General features: G+C 47.5%; 4 protein-coding genes across 8 annotated transcripts in view; 2 read left to right on the top strand and 2 right to left on the bottom strand.

Annotated features, from left to right (window-relative positions):
- Window positions 1-20159, bottom strand: part of LOC310756497 (tigger transposable element-derived protein 1-like) — a 796241-nt gene that overhangs the window by 524736 nt on the left and 251346 nt on the right. The gene's annotated exons all lie outside the window — the stretch shown is intronic.
- Window positions 1-20159, bottom strand: part of LOC310757094 (uncharacterized protein) — a 508648-nt gene that overhangs the window by 241317 nt on the left and 247172 nt on the right. The gene's annotated exons all lie outside the window — the stretch shown is intronic.
- On the top strand, window positions 1807-7722 carry LOC310756822 (uncharacterized protein). The gene is made up of 3 exons (XM_083601645.1): window positions 1807-1903; window positions 4269-4362; window positions 4920-7722. The coding sequence occupies exon 3, from the start codon at window positions 5057-5059 to the stop codon at window positions 6641-6643; it is 1587 nt and encodes a 528-aa protein (XP_083457771.1). The 5' UTR covers window positions 1807-1903; window positions 4269-4362; window positions 4920-5056; the 3' UTR covers window positions 6644-7722.
- Window positions 11523-19991, top strand: LOC310756776 (uncharacterized protein). 5 transcript variants are annotated; one of them, XM_083601502.1, is made up of 5 exons: window positions 11523-11645; window positions 13760-13847; window positions 14696-15678; window positions 16780-16903; window positions 17470-19991. In XM_083601502.1, the coding sequence occupies exons 3-5, from the start codon at window positions 14920-14922 to the stop codon at window positions 18285-18287; spliced, it is 1701 nt and encodes a 566-aa protein (XP_083457628.1). In that variant the 5' UTR covers window positions 11523-11645; window positions 13760-13847; window positions 14696-14919; the 3' UTR covers window positions 18288-19991. The 5 variants fall into 5 exon arrangements, with proteins under 5 accessions (XP_083457628.1, XP_083457627.1, XP_083457629.1 ...); XM_083601504.1 differs by having other exon boundaries at window positions 11563-11634; XM_083601505.1 differs by lacking the exon at window positions 11523-11645 and adding an exon at window positions 13204-13300 and having other exon boundaries at window positions 13760-13843.

Below are 20159 nucleotides of genomic sequence, written 5' to 3'. Positions count from 1 at the left end.
CACTTTGTATTCAGAAGAATTAGTGCCTCTGACAGTTGGATGCAGAGGACTTTGTGGAGGAGTCTGGTTGGCTGTGGTGAGAAGCAAGATGCAGGATTCGAGAGGTTTTGGGTTGGACCCAGCAGCGCTCTGGACTCATATCCCCTCCCCCCGAATTCTTGCCTGTGTTTTTGGGGACTGCCGTGCCATCTCACTTTCTGGTGTCCTTTATTTATTTATATGTATCTGATAAATATGGTTTATTTATCTCCTGCATTCCAAGACAGCTCATGATGATGATGATAGTAGGCTTCAATAATATCAAAAGTTGAAAACCTGTGGAGGCAAAACATCTAAAACCAGCAAAAATGATTCATAATAGCCTTGGAGAAAAAGGAAGAATCTCCCATGACCTTTTTTAAAATCAGGAAAGTTGAGAGTTTCACTGAGAAAGATTGCTGCCTGTCAAGCTAATATTGAACGGAATAGTCTTGACTCTGAGTAAGGCAACTTCTTATGCTCTAATGCTACATATCTCTTACTATTCTGATATTTTATCAGATTCATTAAGTATGAACTTCTAAGAATTGTTGTGGAAAAATAATAAAACGTTTGAATTTGCAGCTTTAAATGACGATCACACCAAAGTGGTGACACATTGAAGTGTGTTTATGATGCTGATCCACTTTGTTTATTTTTAAGTAAAGTCATTTCATAACATTTTGCAACATTGGCAGACCTGGTCAATCCAGGATTATCTCCCCACAGCCCCACCCACAGAGACTCTGTAATACTGGAACCCTTGGAGATATGTATTCAAAACCCCACTACACTATGAAGATCAGTGGGTGACCTCGGTCCAGATGCAGAGTCTCAGCCTGGCCTACCTCACGGGGTTGTTGAGTGGATAAAGTTGGGACAGAGCATGAACCATTTATGCCACTTCAGGCTTGTTGTAAAAAGGTAAAGGGACCCCTGACCATGAGGTCCAGTCGTGACCAACTCTGGGGTTGCGACGCTCATCTCACTTTATTGGCCGAGGGAGCCGGCGTACAGCTTCCAGGTCATGTGGCCAGCATGACTAAGCCACTTCTGGCGAACCAGAGCAGCGCACGGAAACGCCGTTTACCTTCCCGCCGGAGCGATACCTATTTATCTACTTGCACTTTGACGTGCTTTCGAACTGCTAGGTTGGCAGGAGCAGGGACCGAGCAATGGGAGCTCACCCCATCACGGGGATTCAAACTGCTGACCTTCTGATTGGCAAGTCCTAGGCACTGTGGTTTAACCCACAACGCCACCCGCGTAGGTAGGAAGGGTCTATTATCTGTCTGTCTGTCATCTATCTATTCTGTAAACCGCCCTGAGACCCCCAGGTGTAGGATGGTATATAAATTCAATATCTATCTATCTAACAAATAAATGCAGTGAATCTTAATTAGGTGCCTTAGGTCCACAAAAGCTTTTTTTAAAAAAACCTAGAATTTCCCCTTTTGCTTGTGATGAAAGAGTTTAGGGCATTTTTGGCTGCAGAGTTGTATACACAGGCGAGAAACTGCTCATGCAGCCCAGAGGGTCATAGAATCATAGAATTGTAAAGTTGGAAGAGACCCCAAGGGTCATCTAGTCCAACCCCCTGCAATGCAGGAATCTCAACTACAGCAAAACAAAACCAGCACTTCTGAATTTTGCTTGTTTTTTGGGGGGACAAGCCATAGACAAGTAGCACAGGGCACTGGGTGACAGCACCAGCAGCGGTGAGCTTTTTGCCATGCAGACTTCCAGAAGGCGTTAAAGTGAGAGAGAGGCTTGTTCCTAGAGAGGCCCGGGAATGCTAGGCAAGGCAGATGGGGAAAGGGCCTATTCCTGGCCCGCCTCCTTGGTCCAGGGGAGGGCAACTTTTGAATGGCTGCAGGAGGAGGAGGTGAGTTGCCCTGCTCCAGGAGCCTGTTTCGGCAATGCAGAGCAAGAGGGGAAGGGTGCCCGGAGGGGACAAATTTAGGAGGAGAAAGAGCTGCATTCTGGTTTCATATACATAGGGAATAGGCGCCTCTCTCCCCTCTTTCTTTTGTAAGCCAGTGGCAGAGCATCCGCTTTGCATGCAGAAGGTCCTGGTTCAAGCCCCAGGGGCACATCCTGGTAGGGTTGCCCGAAACCCTGGAGCGACCTTGCCAGTCATTGTCCTGAGCTACGTGGACCGGTGGTCCTGTGCTCCTTATCAGGGTTAGAAACTCCAATATATAAGCTAGGTGCCAAATGGCTCCTTAAACCAAGGTTGCTGTTGCCAAAATGGAATGTTTTAGTTGCCCTTTTGGGGGCAAGAAGCCTCTAAAGTTTTATTTTTCAAAAGATGAACTGACTGTGACTGATTCTCAGATAAACATATGGCTACTTCAAATGACAGGCTAGGTTAAGAGCTTTGAGAACTTAAAGAAGAAAAGCCATTTGATCCAGGACCAGTCTACAGAGATACTGTCATACAGACGCTTCAGGTTGCGTTTTTTTGCGTTATGGACGCGCTGAAACCCGGAAGTACCGGAACGGGTCACTTCCAGGTTTGGGCAGCCGCACATGCGCAGAAGCGCTAAATTGTGCTTTGCGCATGCGCAGAAGCGCTGAATTGCAACCCGCTCATGTGCAGATTGTGGGTTGTGAATGCTGCAGGTTGTGAACGTGCCTCCCGCACAGATCATGTTCGCAACCCAAGTATCCACTGCATTGGCCTATTCCGACCTCTTTTTCTTAAGGGTGACTGCTCCTGCTCAGGCTGCACAGAAAAAAGCAACTGGGTTCCAGAAAGTCATTCTGATGGAGCAGATAAAATATAACTGATAGAATTTCACAGGGTTGGGTGAAAACAGTCCCGATCCAGTGATCCCCAGGTGGTGGAGATGTCAGACACCATCCTCGTGCGCATATGTTGTTTGTTTGTTTGATTGCTTGCTTGTTTGTTTCATTTCTATACCGCTTTATATTTTAAAGAAAAATCTCAAAGCGGTTTACAGCATATTAAAACATCAGTAAAATAATCCAGAATCAAACATTTCTGAAGAAAGTCAAATATAGAGTATACAGTCAAAGCAACATAATTAACAGAACTAAAATATTATCTTCAAAATAAAACATTACAAAGGAGGTCTACTACAGAATACATTTAACAGAAACAAAGTTAACAAAAATCTTAATTTTTTTAAAACCAGTGCTAAGTGAAGTCAAATATTGAAATATACTCAGAGTCGCAAAGTGATTTCATGCTCTTTATTCAGCTCATAGTGGTGAGGAGGAATGAATGAAAGTCCCCTCAAAGTATCTGCTTTATATACATTATTTACACAATGGGCTGCACATGATTGGCTAATTCTGGAATTCTACTGTAAGCCAATCAGGTTGTGGATTCACTTCTATCTGGACCATGATTGGGTGGTTCCTGCCAACCAATCATACTGCTGCATTGTTCTAGGACCAATCAGACTGCTGCATTCTGAATCCTATTGTTCTAGGACCAATCAGACTGCTGCCTTTTGGATCCTATTGTTCCAGGACCAATCAGACTGCTGCAGTTTGGATCCTATTCAACTCAGTACATAACAAATATAAAATGCAAATTTATAACAGCATAACTAACAAGAGAATAAAATATTATCATAAGCATGGCATGGCTGTTTGGCAGGCACAAAAAGATGGGGCAAAAGAATCCAATAGGGGTTTGTTGCCAGGCATAGCGATGTTCCTCCTGGTCTCACCAGGCACCTCTGTAGTAGAGCTGGTGAGTCTGGGGCCTGCCCCCTAGGCTAGGTGGAAAGGGCCTTGCAGCGAGTGGCCTTCAAGACTCACAGCCAGGCGATGTTGTTGTGACTACAACTCCCATCATCCCTGACCACTGGTCATGCTGACTGGGGCTGATAGGAATTGCAGTTCAAAGCATCTGGAGGGGAAGGGTGCTAGCTCAGAAAACAGAGAAAGAACATCTCTTTTGCATTCAGAAGGCACCAGGGTCAATCCCAGGTGGGGCTGGGAATGTCCCCTGCCTGAAGCTCTGGAGGGCAACTGCCACTCACACAACAGCACTTGTGAAGGAACTGGCATTCTGTCTTTGACTAGAGCAGGGGCAGGCAACCTAAGGGCCGGGTCCCAGATGCAGCCCAATCGCCTTCTAAAGCCGGCCCGCGACGGTCCAGGAATCAGCGTGTTTTTACATGAGTAGAATGTGTCCTTTTATTTAAAATGCATCTCTGGATTATTTGTGGGGCATAGGAATTTGTTCATTTTTTTTTCTTTTCAAAATATAGTCCGGCCCACCACATGGTCTGAGGGACGGTGGACCAGCCCACGGCTGAATAAGGTTGCTGACCCCTGGGCTAGAGGCAAAGCATAGCCATCAGGGTGAGTAGCTACTGATAGCTTTATCCTCCCTGAATTTACCTAACCCTCTTTTAAAGCCATCCACATTAGTCCTATGCATGTTAACTTGGAAATACGTCCCAGAGCAATTTCCCAAGTACTCTGGGAAGGAAGATTGATTGTTTTAACTGCTCGGGAAATTGTAGTTCTGTGGGGGGGACAGAGGGTCTCCTCTAACAGCTCGCCCCACCATGGGCAGAGGACAGTTCCCATGATTATTTGAGAGAGGCCACAGCTGTTGTTAGGAGTGGCATGTGTGGTGTGGATTTGGCCTTCAACTCCCATCATAGCATCATAGAATTGTAGAGTTGGAAGGGACCACAAAGGTCCAGCCCTCTGCAATGAAGGAATCTTTTGCCCAACTTGGGTCTTGAATCCCTGACCCTGAGGTTAGGAGTCTCATGCTTTACTAACAGAGCTTATCAGCATTGCCAATGATCAGGGGTGACAGGAGATATAGTTAGCAACGTCTGGAGGACCTTCGGTTTTGCAACCTCCAGATTTAGGACTCACTCAGGATTTTTTCTTTCTTCTATAAGGAAACTCTGAGCAGAGAAGATAGCCAGGATCATGTGCACAAAAGCCCTTGGCTAAGGAAACAAACTGTGATATCCACCAAAGAGAGGGTCCCTCAGCATGGAGTGAAGGCAGAAGGCAAAGGCATCCAGAAACAGACATGGATGAGCCCATTCTGTGTGCTAAAAACTTCAAAGATTTAGATGCCATCGCGGCCAAGGAGGAGATTGAGGAAAATGACAAGCAAGTGGCTTTGACCGAATGTGAGATGGACTCTCCAAGGTCTACATGCACCCACATGGAAGGGAAACCACATAAGTGTCCAGACTGCGGAAAGTCTTTCAGCATGAATTCTCACCTTATTAGCCATCAGAGAACCCACACGGGGGAGAAACCGTACGGGTGCTCAGCGTGTGGTAAGAGCTTCTCTCAGAAAGGGCACCTTGCGGTCCACGAGAGGATCCACATGGAAGAGAAACCATACAAATGCTCAGAATGTGGGAAGTCTTTCTGTAAGAACGCTGACCTCACCAGGCACCACCGAAACCACACCGGGGAGAAGCCGTACAAATGCGCCGATTGCGGGAAGTCATTCAGCATGAACTCCGACTTCGTTAGGCATTACAGAACCCACACGGGAGACAAAATGTACGAATGCTCGGACTGTGGGAAGAGCTGTGGAACGAAGAGCCACCTGGTCGCTCACCTGAGAATGCACACTGGAGAGAAACCGTTCGCCTGTGCGGTCTGCGGGAAGAGCTTTTCTCAGAAAGGAAACCTTGTCATTCATCAGAGACTCCACACTGAGGACAAGCCCTATAAGTGCTCGGACTGCGGGAAGTCCTTCTGTAAAAACGCCGATCTTGTCAGACATCGCCGAAACCATACAGGGGAGAAACCGTACACATGCCTGGAGTGCGGGCGATCCTTTAGTATGAACGCTGACTTTATCAGGCATTACAGAACCCACACGGGGGAGACGCAGTACAAATGCTCCGAGTGCGGCAAAAGCTTTAGCAAGAAGTGCAACCTGGTCACACACGTGAGAAGCCACACGGGCGAGAAGCCCTACAAATGCTCAGCGTGCGGGAAAAAGTTCTCCCTCAAAGGGAACCTCGTAGCCCACGAGAAAACCCACACGAAAGAGAAGCCGTGCAAGTGCTTGGACTGTGGGAGATCCTTCAGCGTGAACTCTAAACTCGTCGAGCACCAGCGACTTCACACACGAGAAAAACCGTACGAATGCTCGGACTGTGGCAAAAGATTCCGCTGGATCGGAAACTTCATGTCGCACATACAGTTCCACTCGGGGGAGAAACCCTACGAGTGTTCGCTGTGCGGGAAATCCTTCATTATACAACACGACCTTGTTCGGCACCAGAGGACCCACACGGGAGAGAAGCCCTACAGATGCGCAGAGTGCGGGAAAACGTTCAGTCAGAAGGGGAGCCTTGTTGTACATGAGAGAATCCACACGGGGGAGAAGCCGTACAAGTGCGCGGATTGCGGGAAATGTTTCAACCTCAGCTCTTGCCTCATCCGACATCAGCTAACCCACACGAGGGAGAAACCCTACAAATGTGCAGATTGCGGGAAAAGCTTTGGCGTCAGCTCTCGCCTCCTCCAACACCAGCAGATCCACACGGGAGAGCGGATTCATAAGTGCTCGGAATGCAGGAAGAGCTTCGCTCACAGAAAAACTCTTGTCAAGCACATGCAAACACACAGACAGGAGGAGAAGCCATAGACTTGCTTGGTGTGTGGGGAAAGTTTCATGGACCCCACGGCTTTTAGCCAGCATAAGAGAGTCCACACTGAGGAGAACTCCTATGAAGTCGCCATGTTGTGACAAGCATTTGCGTATCGGCCTTTATAGAGGAAATAACCCAGAGGTAGAATGAGGATATCACATCAGATAATATTCATTAGAAGGGAGGACTTTTAAAGGCTCTGATTGTGGAAAGAGATCATGAGGGGTTTTTTAATTTATTTGTTAGTGAACAAGTATCTTTTCTGTGGTAGATGAGATCATAATTCTTTCAATCTGCTCCCTCACCTGAACGCCACCACAGGGGCTAATGGAGAACCACCTTGCCCTCAGGGGAGAAGGAAGAAAACAACCTGAGGACTGCTGTTACTCAGGTCAGGGGAAGTTATGGTTTGAAGCTGTTGCGTCACCAGTGATTCCATTTGGACTTAATTTAGATATTTTGCTAAACATCTCAAGTATTGTCTGTCTTGTTAGAAATGACAAACTGGTGGTTTTAAGACGACTTCTAAGGTATTCCTGATATTGCTGTGGCATAGGAGCCAATTTCTAGGGGCCAAGGTGTCTTCACCCCCTCCCCACTCCATAAAATATTTCAGGGGACCAGGTCCCCCCAAAGTTGATGGGCATCGCAATTGAAATGGTGTGTGCACACCACATCATGTGATCGATTATGTAGGGCAGGGCTTACCTGCCTCCCCCATGTTTTATTCAAGCTAGAACCCCTGTGCTATGGCGAGGAAGCCCTGAGGCTACATATTTGAAAAAAATATGCTTTTTATATTATAAGGCTGCCTTCTGAAATAGCTTTGTTTTTACTCACTTTTACAGGTAGTTGGGGTGGTTCAATTTTAGGTAACGTCCAAAACCTTACCTGTTTTAATCTGTCATTTGTGTGGATTGTTTGTGCGTTGACACAATTTACGGTAGTTCAGTTTAGGGAAAGAGAAATTGGATGCAACCTCACTGCATAGCTGACACAGGAAAGATGTTACATTGAATAATTGGGTATAATGTGTCCTGTAACACCATTAAAAGATTACTTCCTTTTTCATTTATATCAAGGGTCATTCTAGAGATCAGGCTGAAATCCTATACGCCAGGGCTTTCCAAACAGTGTGTCGCGACACATTGGTGTTTTGGCTGCAGTGTGTAAGTATGTCGCACAAACACTCCCTGCACTCCTCCCAGGGCTGGAAAAGGGTTAGTTTAACCTCCGGTTTGCTAGTAAAGCTGAATAATCATATCACAAAATAATGCATGTCTCAAAAGTGTGTCGCCAACATGAAAAGTATCTGGAAAAACATTCCACTTTACTCAGTGGTCTTTACCTGTGAGTAGACATGTAAAAAACTTGGAAAAAACAAACAACCCTTCAGCCACTTTGAAGAACCGAAGGGAAAGCAGAGAGGAGGAGGAGGAGGAGGAAACGACAGTTTCACTGACTATGGAGAATATAGCTTAAATTTCTGGCGCGGGCTGGGGAACCTGTGACCCTCCAGATGTTGTTGGACTACAATTCCCATCATCCCTGACCATTGGCCATGCTGGCTGGGGCTGATGGGAGCCTTTCTCCATCCTCTGTAGTTTGTTAAGTGTGCTTGAGAGCTGGTAGGAGACCCCTCACATAGCCACAATCCCCAGCACCCTTAAACTACAGTTCCCAAGATTTCAAAAGGGAAGCCATGACTGTTGAAAATAGGGTAAAGTCATGGTTGTGGATGTGACCATTGACATATTAGCGGTGAGATTATCTTGGATCACTCCATAGTATGAGTTGTTCTGGGATACTTCCCCAGTGTTACTGCATTAATGCTGTCTGGAGGGGCACTTGCAAAAAGAAAAAAATGGGGTCCGAAAATAAATCAGAACATATTGCAAAAAATTATTATTATTACAGGATTTCAGCAGGAATCTGTACCTGCTGTATTTATCTGAATGTAATGAGCACCTTTTTTTGGCCAAAATACGTCGCGAAAATTAGGGTTTGATGGAGCATTTACATTCGCCAGTAAATACATTTTGGGTTTCAAGGTTTTGAAAACTGAGGTGCGCATTAGATTCAACGTCACATTAAAGGTAAAGGGACCCCTGACCATTAGGTCCAGTTGTGACCGACTCTGGGGTTGCGGCGCTCATCTCGCTTTACTGGCCGAGGGAGCCGGCGTACAGCTTCCGGGTCATGTGGCCAGCATGACTAAGCCGCTTCTGGTGAACCAGAGCAGCGCACGGAAACGCCATTTACCTTCCCGCTGGAGCGATACCTATTTATCTACTTGCACTTTGACATGCTTTCGAACTGCTAGGTTGGCAGGAGCAGGGACCGAGCAACAGGAGCTCACCCCGTCGTGGGGATTCGAACCGCTGACCTTCTGATCGGCAAGTCCTAGGCTCTGTGGTTTAACCCACAGCGCCACCCACGTACCAATGTCGCATTAGATTCGTGTAAATATGGTATTCCATATGCAGCAGTATGCTTAAGTGAAGGTGTGATCGTGTTTAACCACCCAATACCATCATGAGCAGAAATAATCAAGAATGCGCAATAAGGAGGATGGCTGGAAGGGACCCTTGTTCTTGACTTACCACTCATGCTTTGCTTGAGGGAAACAGTGAGCCAGAACCATGGTTTGTTTCCCTGGCAGCAGCTGGGATGGGGGAGGAACAAAGCTCCTGTTGTTTAAACCATAGTTTAGTTTAATTGTGGTTTAAGGGAATGTGTGAACCAGGCTGCCAGCAATCCCTGGCAGACAGCTGATATTCTGAGGTCTATGGCATCTGAACCTGGAGTTGGCAGAACCATTGTCTTCCAGATGCTGCTGAACAACAAGGATGGATCTGAGGTGAGTTGGAGCCTAGCAAGAGCCTCACACTGGGCTTAAAGCTCCTGAATGGTCAGATGCCAAGAGGGTAATATTAAGTCTTTGTATAAATGCATGAAATGTTTCTTGTTCAAGCTAAAGACCAGGCAAATGCCTACAGGAACAAACACAAACATATTATTTCCCCCATCCTTCCTTCTGAGAAGCTCACAACAACCCTGTGAGGTAGGTCAGGCTAGGAGAGACACAATGACGGATTCGGTGAGCTTTCCCCAGGTCCTAGGCTCCACCTACACTATACATTTAAAGCACTGTCATGCCACTTTAAATGATCATGGCTTCCTCTAAGGAATCCTGGGAATTGTAGTTTGTTGAGGGTGCTGAGGGTTGTCAAGAGACACCCTGCTACCCTCACAGAGCTACAGTTCCCAATGTGGTTTAACAGTCAATTCCTCTTCCCAGGGAATTCTAGGAATTGTAGCTGTAAGAGGTGAGCCAGGGTCTCCTAATGCAGCATCCTTAACAAACTACATTTCCCAGGATTCTTTGGGGGAAGCCATGCCTGTTTAAAGTGGTATGATACGGCTTTGAATTTACAGTGCAGATGGTGGCCTTATTAGTTGCAGCCCTGCAACCCTGACTTTTTAAATACAGTGGTACCTCAGTTTACGAACTTAATCCATTCCGGAAGTCCATTCTTAAACCGGAACTGTTCTTAAACCGAGGCGCACTTTCCCTCATGAGGCCTCCTGCCACCGGTGCCCTTCCACCTTTCGGATTCCGTTCTTAGACTGAGGTAAAGTTCGCAAACCGGGACACTACTTCCGGTTTTGCGGAGTTCATAAACCGAATTGTTCCGAACAGGACTGTTCTAAAACCGAGGTACCACTGTACAAAGTTGGCAGCCTAAATCCTGCATCATGATGTGCACAGATCACACAGGTGCAGAGAAGCAAACTTTAATACAAATTATTCTGCCTTGGTCAAAACATACCTGGAATACAGTGTCCAATTCTGGGCACCACAATTTAAGAAGGTTGTTGACAAGCTGGAATGTGTGCAGAAGAGGACAACCAAGATGATCAAGGGTCTGGAAACAGCCTTATGAGGAATGGTTGAAGGAACTGAGTATGTTTAGCTGTGTGGTGTAGTGGTTAAGAGCAACGGACTCGTAATCTGGTGAACCGGGTTCGCGTCTCCGCTCCTCCACCTGCAGCTGCTGGGTGACCTTGGGCCAGTCACACTTCTCTGAAGTCTCTCAGCCTCACTCACCTCACAGAGTGTTTGTTGTGGGGGAGGAAGGGAAAGGAGAATGTGAGCCGCTTTGAGACTCCTGAAGGGGAGTGAAAGGCGGGATATCAAATCCAAACTCTTCTGGAAAAGAGGAGACTGAGAGGAGATATGATAGCCATCTTCAAATATCCCAATGGCTATCACATGGAAGAGGGAACAAGCTTGTTTTCTGCTGCTCTGGAGGGAAGGACCAATGACTTCAAGTTATAAAAAAGGAGAGTCCAACTAAACATCAGGAAGAACTTTCTGACAGTAAGAGCTGTTAGACAGTGGAACGGTTTCCCTCAGAAGGTGGTGGACTCTCCTTCCTTGAAAGTTTTTAAACAGAGGTTGGAGGGTCATCTGTCATGGATGCTTTAGCCGAGCTTCCTGCAGTCCAAGGGGTTGGACTGGATGACCCTTGGGGGATCCCTTCCAACTACGATTCTGTGATTCATTGCAGCAATTGGCAGCATTATCTCTCTTTCTCTCTCTCAAAAGACCTAAACCGCTTTTGGAGGAGGCATCACAACAAGCAGTATAGATGCTCTGTTGTGAAATGCAAACGAAAACAAACCTATGCGCCAAAACGCATCCGTGAAGCAGGCAGGAAAAGAACCACCTGGGATCTGACCCACACAGAGAAGGAGCTTCTTGTGTTTGGTCCTGTAATGGTTAAATCCAGCAGTCGAGATCGGGGTTCCTAGAGAGGAAGGGGAGGGGGGAAATTTGGGGAGGGGGGGAGTCGGTGGGATGTCGCTACCATAGAGAGGTCGGGGGTGGGGAGCTCGTGACTTTTCCGTCCCCTCTATCCGGAAAGCGAAATGGCTCTCTGGATGCAGGCGGGAGTTGGAGGCTGCTGAAATCCAAGCAGCGGTGAGCCGAAGGTGCAAAAAGAGAAATGATGTCGGATATATATATATATATCCATCCAGCTTTTATATTGGGGGGGGGAGCGTGGGGATGCAAAGAGGTTGGAGGGTGGAAGAACAGAGAGGGGGACCTTTGCAGACCCTCCGCCTAAAGGATAGGAAATTGGGGAGACTGGCTCTGGTTGTAACCTGCATTGCCGGGGTTGGACTAGATGATCCTCAGGGACCCTTCCAACTCTGTGATTCTATGTAGAAGTCAAATGACTTGTCCCTCCAGCCCCTGCCTTCGCCAGCCTGCTGTCTTCCGCTCCAGGCGTTTTGGGCTACAACTTCCATCAGTCCAAAATCCCTTGACAGAGGAACGGTCTCCCTTGGGAGGTTGTGTGTGTTCATATCTTTAAAAAACCCATTGGAAAGTAGGATCTCGATGATTAATTGCTGCTTATTGCCCTATGCAGCCTAGGACCCACGTCCCTACGGGACCGCCTCTCCTGGTATGCCCCGCGGAGGACCTTAAGGTCCACAAATGACAACATTTCGGAGGTCCCAAGTCGCAAGGTGATTAGATTGGTCTCAACTAGGGCCAGGGCCTTTTCAGAACTGACCCCGACTTGCTGGAACGCTCTGTCACAAGTGTCTTGCAGGCCCTGCGGGACTTGACATCTTTCCACAGGGCCTGCAAGACAGAGCTGTTCCGCCTGGCCTTTGGTTTGGACTCAGTCTGACCCGTATGTTTCCCTCCCCTTAAGGTTTTGATCTATGGACTACTTTTTAAAATGAGGCTGCATTTTAAATTGCATTTTAACCTACATTTTAAATTGTCCCCCCCCATTATGTTTTTACTGTAATATTATTATTATTATCATTATTATTATTATTATTTATTTTAATGTTGCAAACTGTCCTGTCAGCTGAAGCATTTACCCTCCAGCTCAGTATTGTAATGGACTCCCTTCAGAAGATGGTGGACTCCCCTTTCTTGGAGGTTTTAAAGCAGAGGTTGGATGGCCATCTGTCATGGATGCTTTAGCTGAGTTTATTCCTGCATTGCAGGGGGTTGGACTAGATGACCCTCAGGGTCCCTTCCAACTCTACGGTTCTATGATCTGGAGGGCACCAGGTTGGTGATTATGGGTTCAGCTATACAGCCACAAATAAAACATTTTAAGTGTGTTTTAAATGCAATATACAGTGTGACACTAGATGGCGATGGTGCCTTGTCTGAAGGAGGCATGGCAGAGGTGTGTAAAATTAGGCATTTTGCAGAAAAATTGTGGCTGGGAGCGGTTCTTCTCACTCGTAACGCTAGAAGTCAGGGGCATCTAATGAAGCGGAATGTTGGAGGTTTCGGAACGGGCAAAAGGAAGGACTCGTTTACACAGCTCATCGTTAAACTGTGGAACTCCCTCCCACAAGCTGTAATGATAACCACCGACTTGGATGACTTTTTAAAAGGGTTAGGTAAATTCGTGGATGATAAGGCTATCTATTGCTACTAGCCATGACGGCTGTTTCCTACCTCCACAGTCAGGCGGGATGACTGAAGTTCAGCTGCTGAGAATCGCAAGTGAGGAGAATTGTGCTCCGGCGCACCAGTCCTGCTTTCAGGCTTTGCGTTGACCGCTGTGAGAACAGGATGTTGGACTTCTTTGGCGATCACTCGTAGCCGAGTAAGATTGTCTTCCATGAACACAGTCTTAACAGTGAGTCCGTAAGTGACTGGGGAGGCCAATTCTGGATCCCCACGTCCTTCCACAGTGGGGACGTTGGTTTCCGGGCGGGAGTTGATCACGGTGTGGATTTGCCAAACGTGCCTTCCTCCTAGCACATTTCTCCCTTGCGTCAAATGACACCTTTGGTAGAAGCTGTTCTCCAACTGGAGCACTTGCAGGCCAATGTTTCCCAGTTGTCAGTGTTTATACTGCATATTTTTTTATTTGCCTTGAGAGAATCTTTAAACCTCTTTTGTTGACCACCAGCATTATGCTTTCCATTTTTAAGTTCCCTTCCAACTCTACAGTTTTATGAATAGATGGATCTTTGGCCTGATCCAGCAGGTTCTTATGTTCATTATTGTATATATGATTTTTATTTTTATTTGCATTACTTTCACCTGCTTGCCTTACCAGTTCTGGTGTGTTGAGCCGAAGCACTGGACTCAAAACTGGCATCCAGTTCCCCCTTCACTTCCGAAGCTCACCAGCCTGCCTGGGGTAAGTCACCATCTCTCAGCTTATCCTACCTTCTCGGCTTGCTGTTAAGATAAGGCGGTTTTAAACAGCTAGATTCCAGAGAGTTTTCACCAAAAATGTGTTTTCCAGAGATCCCCACTACTGTTACTTTGCAGGGAAACATTCTGCACTATTATTATTATTATTATTATTATTATTATTATTATTATTAATATTATCTGTCCTTCATGCTAAGGTCCAGGATGGGTTACAGCAACAATATTAAAAAACAGTGGTGGGAAGTAAGGGGAGGAGAGGTGGGGAAATATTGTTAAAAAGGTGTAGTCATAGGTATAGTAAAGGTAAAGGGACCCCTGACCATTAGGTCCAGTCGTGACTGACTCTGGGGTTGCAGCACTCATCTTGCTTTACTGGCCGAGGGAACAGGCATACAGCTTCCGGGTCATGTGGCCAGCATGATTAAGCCGCTTCTTGCGAAGCAGAGCAGCTCACGGAAATGCCATTTACCTTCCCGCCGGAGCGATACCTATTTATCTACTTGGACTTTGACGTGCTTTCGAACTGCTAGGTTGGCAGGAGCAGGGACCGAGCAACGGGAGCTCACCCCGTCGCGGGGATTCAAACCGCTGACCTTCTGATCAGCAAGTCCTAGACTCTGTGGTTTAACCCATAGCGCCACCCGCATCCCAGTCATAGGTATATCAGTATTCAAATTTGAATTGTCAAATTGTGTTATTAGTGTTATTATGGTTTTTGTTGTATGTGTCTTTTGCGATTGTTGTTTGTATTGAAAAAATGATTAAATAAATTTTAAAAAAAATATTAAAAACAGTTTGAAACAACTTAACAGATTGCTCTTTTTTTTTCCGGCAGAAAGCTCTTGGATATCCCATCCGTGGCCAAGGGTAGCTCCCAAGCACTGTTGCAGAGATAGCTCTGCCCTGTATCCCTCTGAACTCTCTTTGTCATACCGCAGTAGCTGGGTGCACTAATCCGATTGGCTGGATTCCTCTCCTGCATTAGCCATCAGGGCGGAAGCGCTGCTCTGAGTTCGAATTCCATCTACCCTTCCCAACTGCCAGAGCTCCAGTTCCCAAATGGCGGAAGGGAGGGAAGGGGAGCTGCCGGCCCCAGATCTCCGCTTCCAGGCGGTGCTGGATCAGGAATTGAAGCTGGGTGTGAAAACAGAGAGGAAGGACCCAGCGGGTCCGAAGTCTGAGATGGGATCCAAGGGACTGAGGAAAAAGCCCCACCCTTCTGCTCAGGCGGGACCTGCAGGGTGCGAGGGCCTGCAGCAGGTCTGGGAGGCCCAGTGGCAGGCCTTCCTCAAGGCGATGGAGTCACCCCACTCTGAGGCGGGGAGCTCGCAGCTGGCGGAATTGGCTCCCTGGGCAGACCTGAGGACTTCCCTAGCCCCTTTTGAGGCCATTACTGCAGCCAGCCAGCCTCCAAAAGAAGGGTACCTCCTTCCGATCCTCAACGGGGCGAGCCGCCAGGTCCGTGTCCAGCTCGATCTGCGAGAAAAGGGCCCCTACACCAAAGTAAAGGAGGAGAAGGAGGCCCTCAGCACAGAGGGCCACCGGCAACGCTTTAGGCAGTCGCATTGCCACCAGGCCGAGAGCCCCCGCCAGGCCTGCAGCCGGCTCTGGGAGCTTTGCCGCCAGTGGTTGAAACCGGAGAGACGTACCAAAGAGGAGATCCTGGACTTGCTGGTCTTGGAGCAGTTCCTGGATGTCCTGCCTCGAGGGATCCAGAGTCAGGTGAAGGATCAGGCTCCTGCAACCTGTGCCCAGGCGGTGGCCCTGGCGGAGAATTTCTTGCCGGCTCAGGGGGAGGCAGGGAGTTGGGAAGAGCAGGTGAGGCTGTTTCCTTTCTTTTATAATAATGATAATAATAATAATTTGTACTTCAAAATATGCACAAATCAAAGTCAACAAAGTTTCCAGTCTAAGACAGTCATACCTCATGTTATGTCCGCTTCATGTTATGTTCTTTCAGGTTACGTCCCTCGACGACCCGGAGGTACCGGAAAGGGTTATTTCCGGGTTTCGTCGCTTGCGCAAATGCGCAATATGACGTCACGCGCATGCGCAGAAGTAGCAAATCGCAACCCGTGCGTGCGCAGAGGCGCCGCTGCTGGTTGTGTTCTTTTCATGTTGCGAACGGGCCTCCGGAACGGATCCCGTTCGCAACCAGAGGTACCACTGTATTTCCAAAATTTGTGTTGCAGTGATTCACAAAAAACGCCCATCTCTCAACAGACGTTGTGTTATAAAATATACCGCTCCTCTTATGAATCAAATCAATTGATTTGTGCATTTTTGCAAATTTAAGACATTTCCATAGGCATTCCCATATAATTGGACCTGATAATCTTTACACTTTCGAGCCCAGACTGCTCTGGCTGCTATCACAAGGGTTGCTTTTGTTCGTTGGTTTGTTTGTTTTTTAAAGGCTGTTGTTTTGCAGATATTTCCCCCTCAATCAAATAAAAAATAATCAACTGGGGGAGAGTTTTCTCCTGTCATTGAATTTATATGATGCAGGATTTGTCTCCAAAGGCATGCTGACACTCCCACAGCATATATGTTATGTTTGCATTGTCTGTTAAAACAACTTCAGACATTTAAACCAAGTATCCTTATAGGAGGCTGTTTGCATCCTGGGAATCCTGAACTATCCATAGCTGGTAGCGAGATCAAGAACCAAAGGTTGTGTCAAACAGTTGATACATCTTGCCCAGTTATCGCAGTGTTCTTCAAAACGTGAGCCTCGGATGTTGTTTGGACTACAAATCCCATCATCCACAGCCATCTTAGCCAACAACGAGGGATGATGGGATTTGTATTCCAGCAACTTTTGGGGACCTAAGCTTGAAGAACTCTGGTCTACACAAAGTGTGTCTAAATGCTGTGAATAACACAAATCATTGAACAACATGACCCCTGCTGTTTCAGGGCCCGGGTCTCTTTCAGAAGGTGATTGTGAATGTCCCAGATGAGGCAACTACTTTGGGAGATGCAGGCAGGCAGATCTGGAACGTGGTGAAACATGAGTGTGGAGGAAATGCCGGCTCAGGGGGTAAGTAATACAACAACAACAACAACAACAATAATATTTATACCCTGCCCATCTGGCGGCTCCCAACAGCTTAAAAACAGAATAAAACATCAAACATTAAAAACTTCACTAAACAGGGATTACTCCATGCTAACTGTAGAGCATTGTATAGTCGGGGAGCTACCACAGAAAAGGCCCATTTTCTTGTTGCCACCCTCTGAACTTCTCTTGGAAGGGGGGCATAAAGAAGGGCCTCAGCTGACAAGCGCAGGGTCCAGGTTGTTTTGTATGGGAAGAGGTGATGATGATGATGAAGATGATGATGATGATTTTTACCCTGCCCATCTGGCTGGGCGGCTCCCAACAGAATATTAAAAACACGATAAAAGATCAAACGTTAAAAACTTCCCTAAACAGGGCTGCTTTCAGATGACTTCTAAAAGTCAGATAGTTGTTTATTTCCTTAACATCTGATGGGAGGGCGTTCCACAGGGTGGGCGCCACTACCGAGAAGGCCCTTTGCCTGGTACAGTACCTGATACCTAAGGTGTTTATGTTCTTATATTTCATCTCTCTCCTTCCTTCAGGTAAGCAGTATGTGATGCAGAAAGAGGATCACGGGCAAGAAAGCTCTGAGCAAGAACCGCAAGGGATGCTGGAGGAGAGAGAGACAGACAATGGGCTCAAGCCCTGCAAGCAGGCGGGATCGAATGAGGGTCTGCGTGGGCCATGGAGGCAACAACAGGCAAGCTGTCCGAGGCAGAAGATGGATCAGCTCATTCCTAGCGTGGGCCTTTACCAAGGACTGAGTGGACTTCTTACTGGGGAGAGGCCTGTGACCCTGACCGAATACAGACGGACTTCTAACTCCAAGGCGAGCGAGAGGACCGAGGCAGAAGAGAAACCCTTTAAATGCATGGAGTGCGGGAAGGCCTTCCGCACAAAGGACAAGCTCATCCGACATCACAAGACCCACACGGGGGAGAAGCCGTATGGTTGCTTGGACTGCGGCAAATCCTTCAGCACTAAGTACGGGCTTTTCCGGCACTACCGAATCCACCGGGGAGAGAAGCCGTACGGATGCTCGTACTGCGGCAAGTTCTTCCGGATGAACTACGACCTCATCCGCCACCACCGGGTCCACACGGGGGAGAAGCCCTTTGAGTGCTCGGACTGCGGGAAGTCCTTTGGCATGAACTCCGACCTCGTCAGACACCAGAGGATCCACACGGGAGAGAAGCCCTTCCAGTGCTCGGACTGCGGGAAAACCTTCAACGTCAAGGGCAGCCTCGTCTCCCACGTCCGGATACACAAGGGCCTGAAGCCGTACAGGTGCGGCGAGTGCGGGAAATGCTTCAACCAGAGTTCGAAACTGAAGGCCCACGTGAGAATCCACGCGAGGTAGAAACATGGAACAAACGTCCCGGACTCTGGTAGTCCTATACCTTCAGCAGTCACTCGGGTCTCTGTCTGCACGATCATCTCCTCCTGTATGGATTTTGCCGGATGCAGATGGAGGCATTACTCTGAGCCCCTCTAGGAAGTGAAGTGGTGCAGTGCTGGGATTCAGACCATGACAACTGTGAAGTGCTCTGCCCCAAGAAGCCTACTAAGCCTCTTTGCCAGCTAGCTGGTCTAGACGCTCCTATTTTCGAGGGCTGGTGCCAGTGGAGACTAGTCCATCAGGGTGAATGGGGCACTGTCCCACCAACCTCAGCCTATCCTTTCTCATGAGAACATAGTGTCAGGAGCGAGCCAGCAGTCAATCACACTGTGCAAGTTGCCATTAACTCTTTAATAGCAAAAACATGATCTGCACCAACCTGGCAGAGTGTCAGGCCTCATGAGCACAGCAACGCATCCCTGGTAGGTCTTGCTCCCATGAAGCAGTTGCTGAGACTGAAGGTTTCTGCCTCCCCATAGCTGCCAAATCCAGGGTTTTCCCCAAGCAATCGAAGACTGAGTCTGTGCATCACCACTCTCTCCTCCGCCCTTTTTGTGCCTCTTTTGGTTCTGGGAAACTAGGGGGAAAGGGAGCTCGTCACAGCAGGAAGGGGAGAAACCCGTGGCACTTCCCCAGCCTGACCCTTCTCTGCTTCTCAGCTTCCCTCATCCCACCCTCCTGCTTCGGCTTCTGTCCCTGATTCTGGACTGCTCTCTGCCTCTGTGTCTCCCAGCTCACTAAGCCCTGTTGCTTCCTCAGCTTCTGACACCTTCTCTTCCCAATCTCCTCCCTCTGACCACTCATCGTTGTCCCACCACCACTCCCCAGGCTCTGGGTCTTCTTCCCACTACTGGAGCATCCTGTTTCCCAAGCGGATGCCACTGGGAAGCCCATCAGCCCTCTTCCAATTGTTGCTTCCCAGCAACTAGTGTCAACCAGAGGCATGTGGCCTCTGATGCTGGAGGTGGCATGCAGTTATCATGACTCCCGGGAAATGAATTTGTGTCTATAAGAACAATTACCCCTAAGTGCACCTCAAGCAGCATATACCCTGAAGTAGCATTGATTGGGGAAATCCTGTGGCAGGGGAGCCATCACTTACTAAGGCCAGGAGTGTGTGTGTGTGTGTGTGTGTGTGCACGCGTGCGCTAATAGGTGGCCCTTCAGCTGCTAAGAACATAAGAAGAGCCTTCTGGATGAGGCCAGAGTGGCCAATCTTAGTCCAGCATCCTGTTCTCTCAGTGGCCACCCAGATGCCTGTGGGAAACCAAGCAGGATCTGAGCACAAGAGCTGTCTGATAGCCTTGTCAATTTGTCCGATCTTTTAAAGCCATCCATTTTGTTGTCCATCACTTCCTCCTGTGGGAGCAAATGTCATAGTTCAACTGTGGTGGTATTCAACTACTGAAGTTAATGGAACTAACTTAGTCATATTTATTCATTTTAATAGGTCTGCTCTGAGGGAAAGTGAATGCCAGCCATGTATTTTTAACTCCTGGTTTAAAAAATAAATACTTGGGTGTGGTGGGTTGTTTTTTTTTATGTCAACTAGTTTTTGACTACTGACTTTGGCTGCTAATTGCTTTTCATGTTCCATGTAAATCACTTAGAGGTTTCAACAATTAAGTGACATGTCATTTTTAATAAAGAAACAAATACACTGTTCCCGAGCTGGTTTTTTTTAATGCAATATGCTTGAATCGTGGTTTTTTAATGGAAGTTGCCTTATATATATGTAAGGTGATGAATAAATCCATAATGAATAATAGGTTGGGGGAATGGATAATTCCAGCATTTTTTCTTAGGGCTTGACAGTATAGTTTTAATTCACAA

Source organism: Podarcis filfolensis (genome assembly GCF_964270895.1).
Source record: "Podarcis filfolensis genome assembly, chromosome: 2".
In the NCBI taxonomy this organism is placed as follows: Eukaryota; Metazoa; Chordata; class Lepidosauria; order Squamata; family Lacertidae; genus Podarcis; species Podarcis filfolensis.
The sequence above is the reverse complement of the archived record's forward strand: the minus strand, read 5'-3'. Positions and strand labels throughout refer to the sequence as shown.

Excerpts from the sequence above, each read along its gene's own strand:
- LOC310756822 (XM_083601645.1), top strand. The coding sequence starts at position 5,057 with ATGGATGAGCCCATTCTGTGTGCTAAAAACTTCAAAGATTTAGATGCC.
- LOC310756776 (XM_083601502.1), top strand. The coding sequence starts at position 14,920 with ATGGCGGAAGGGAGGGAAGGGGAGCTGCCGGCCCCAGATCTCCGCTTC. Across the intron at positions 15,679-16,779 it reads CAGGGAGTTGGGAAGAGCAG|GGCCCGGGTCTCTTTCAGAA; the intron begins GTGAGGCTGTTT and ends CTGCTGTTTCAG. Across the intron at positions 16,904-17,469 it reads AGGAAATGCCGGCTCAGGGG|GTAAGCAGTATGTGATGCAG; the intron begins GTAAGTAATACA and ends TCCTTCCTTCAG.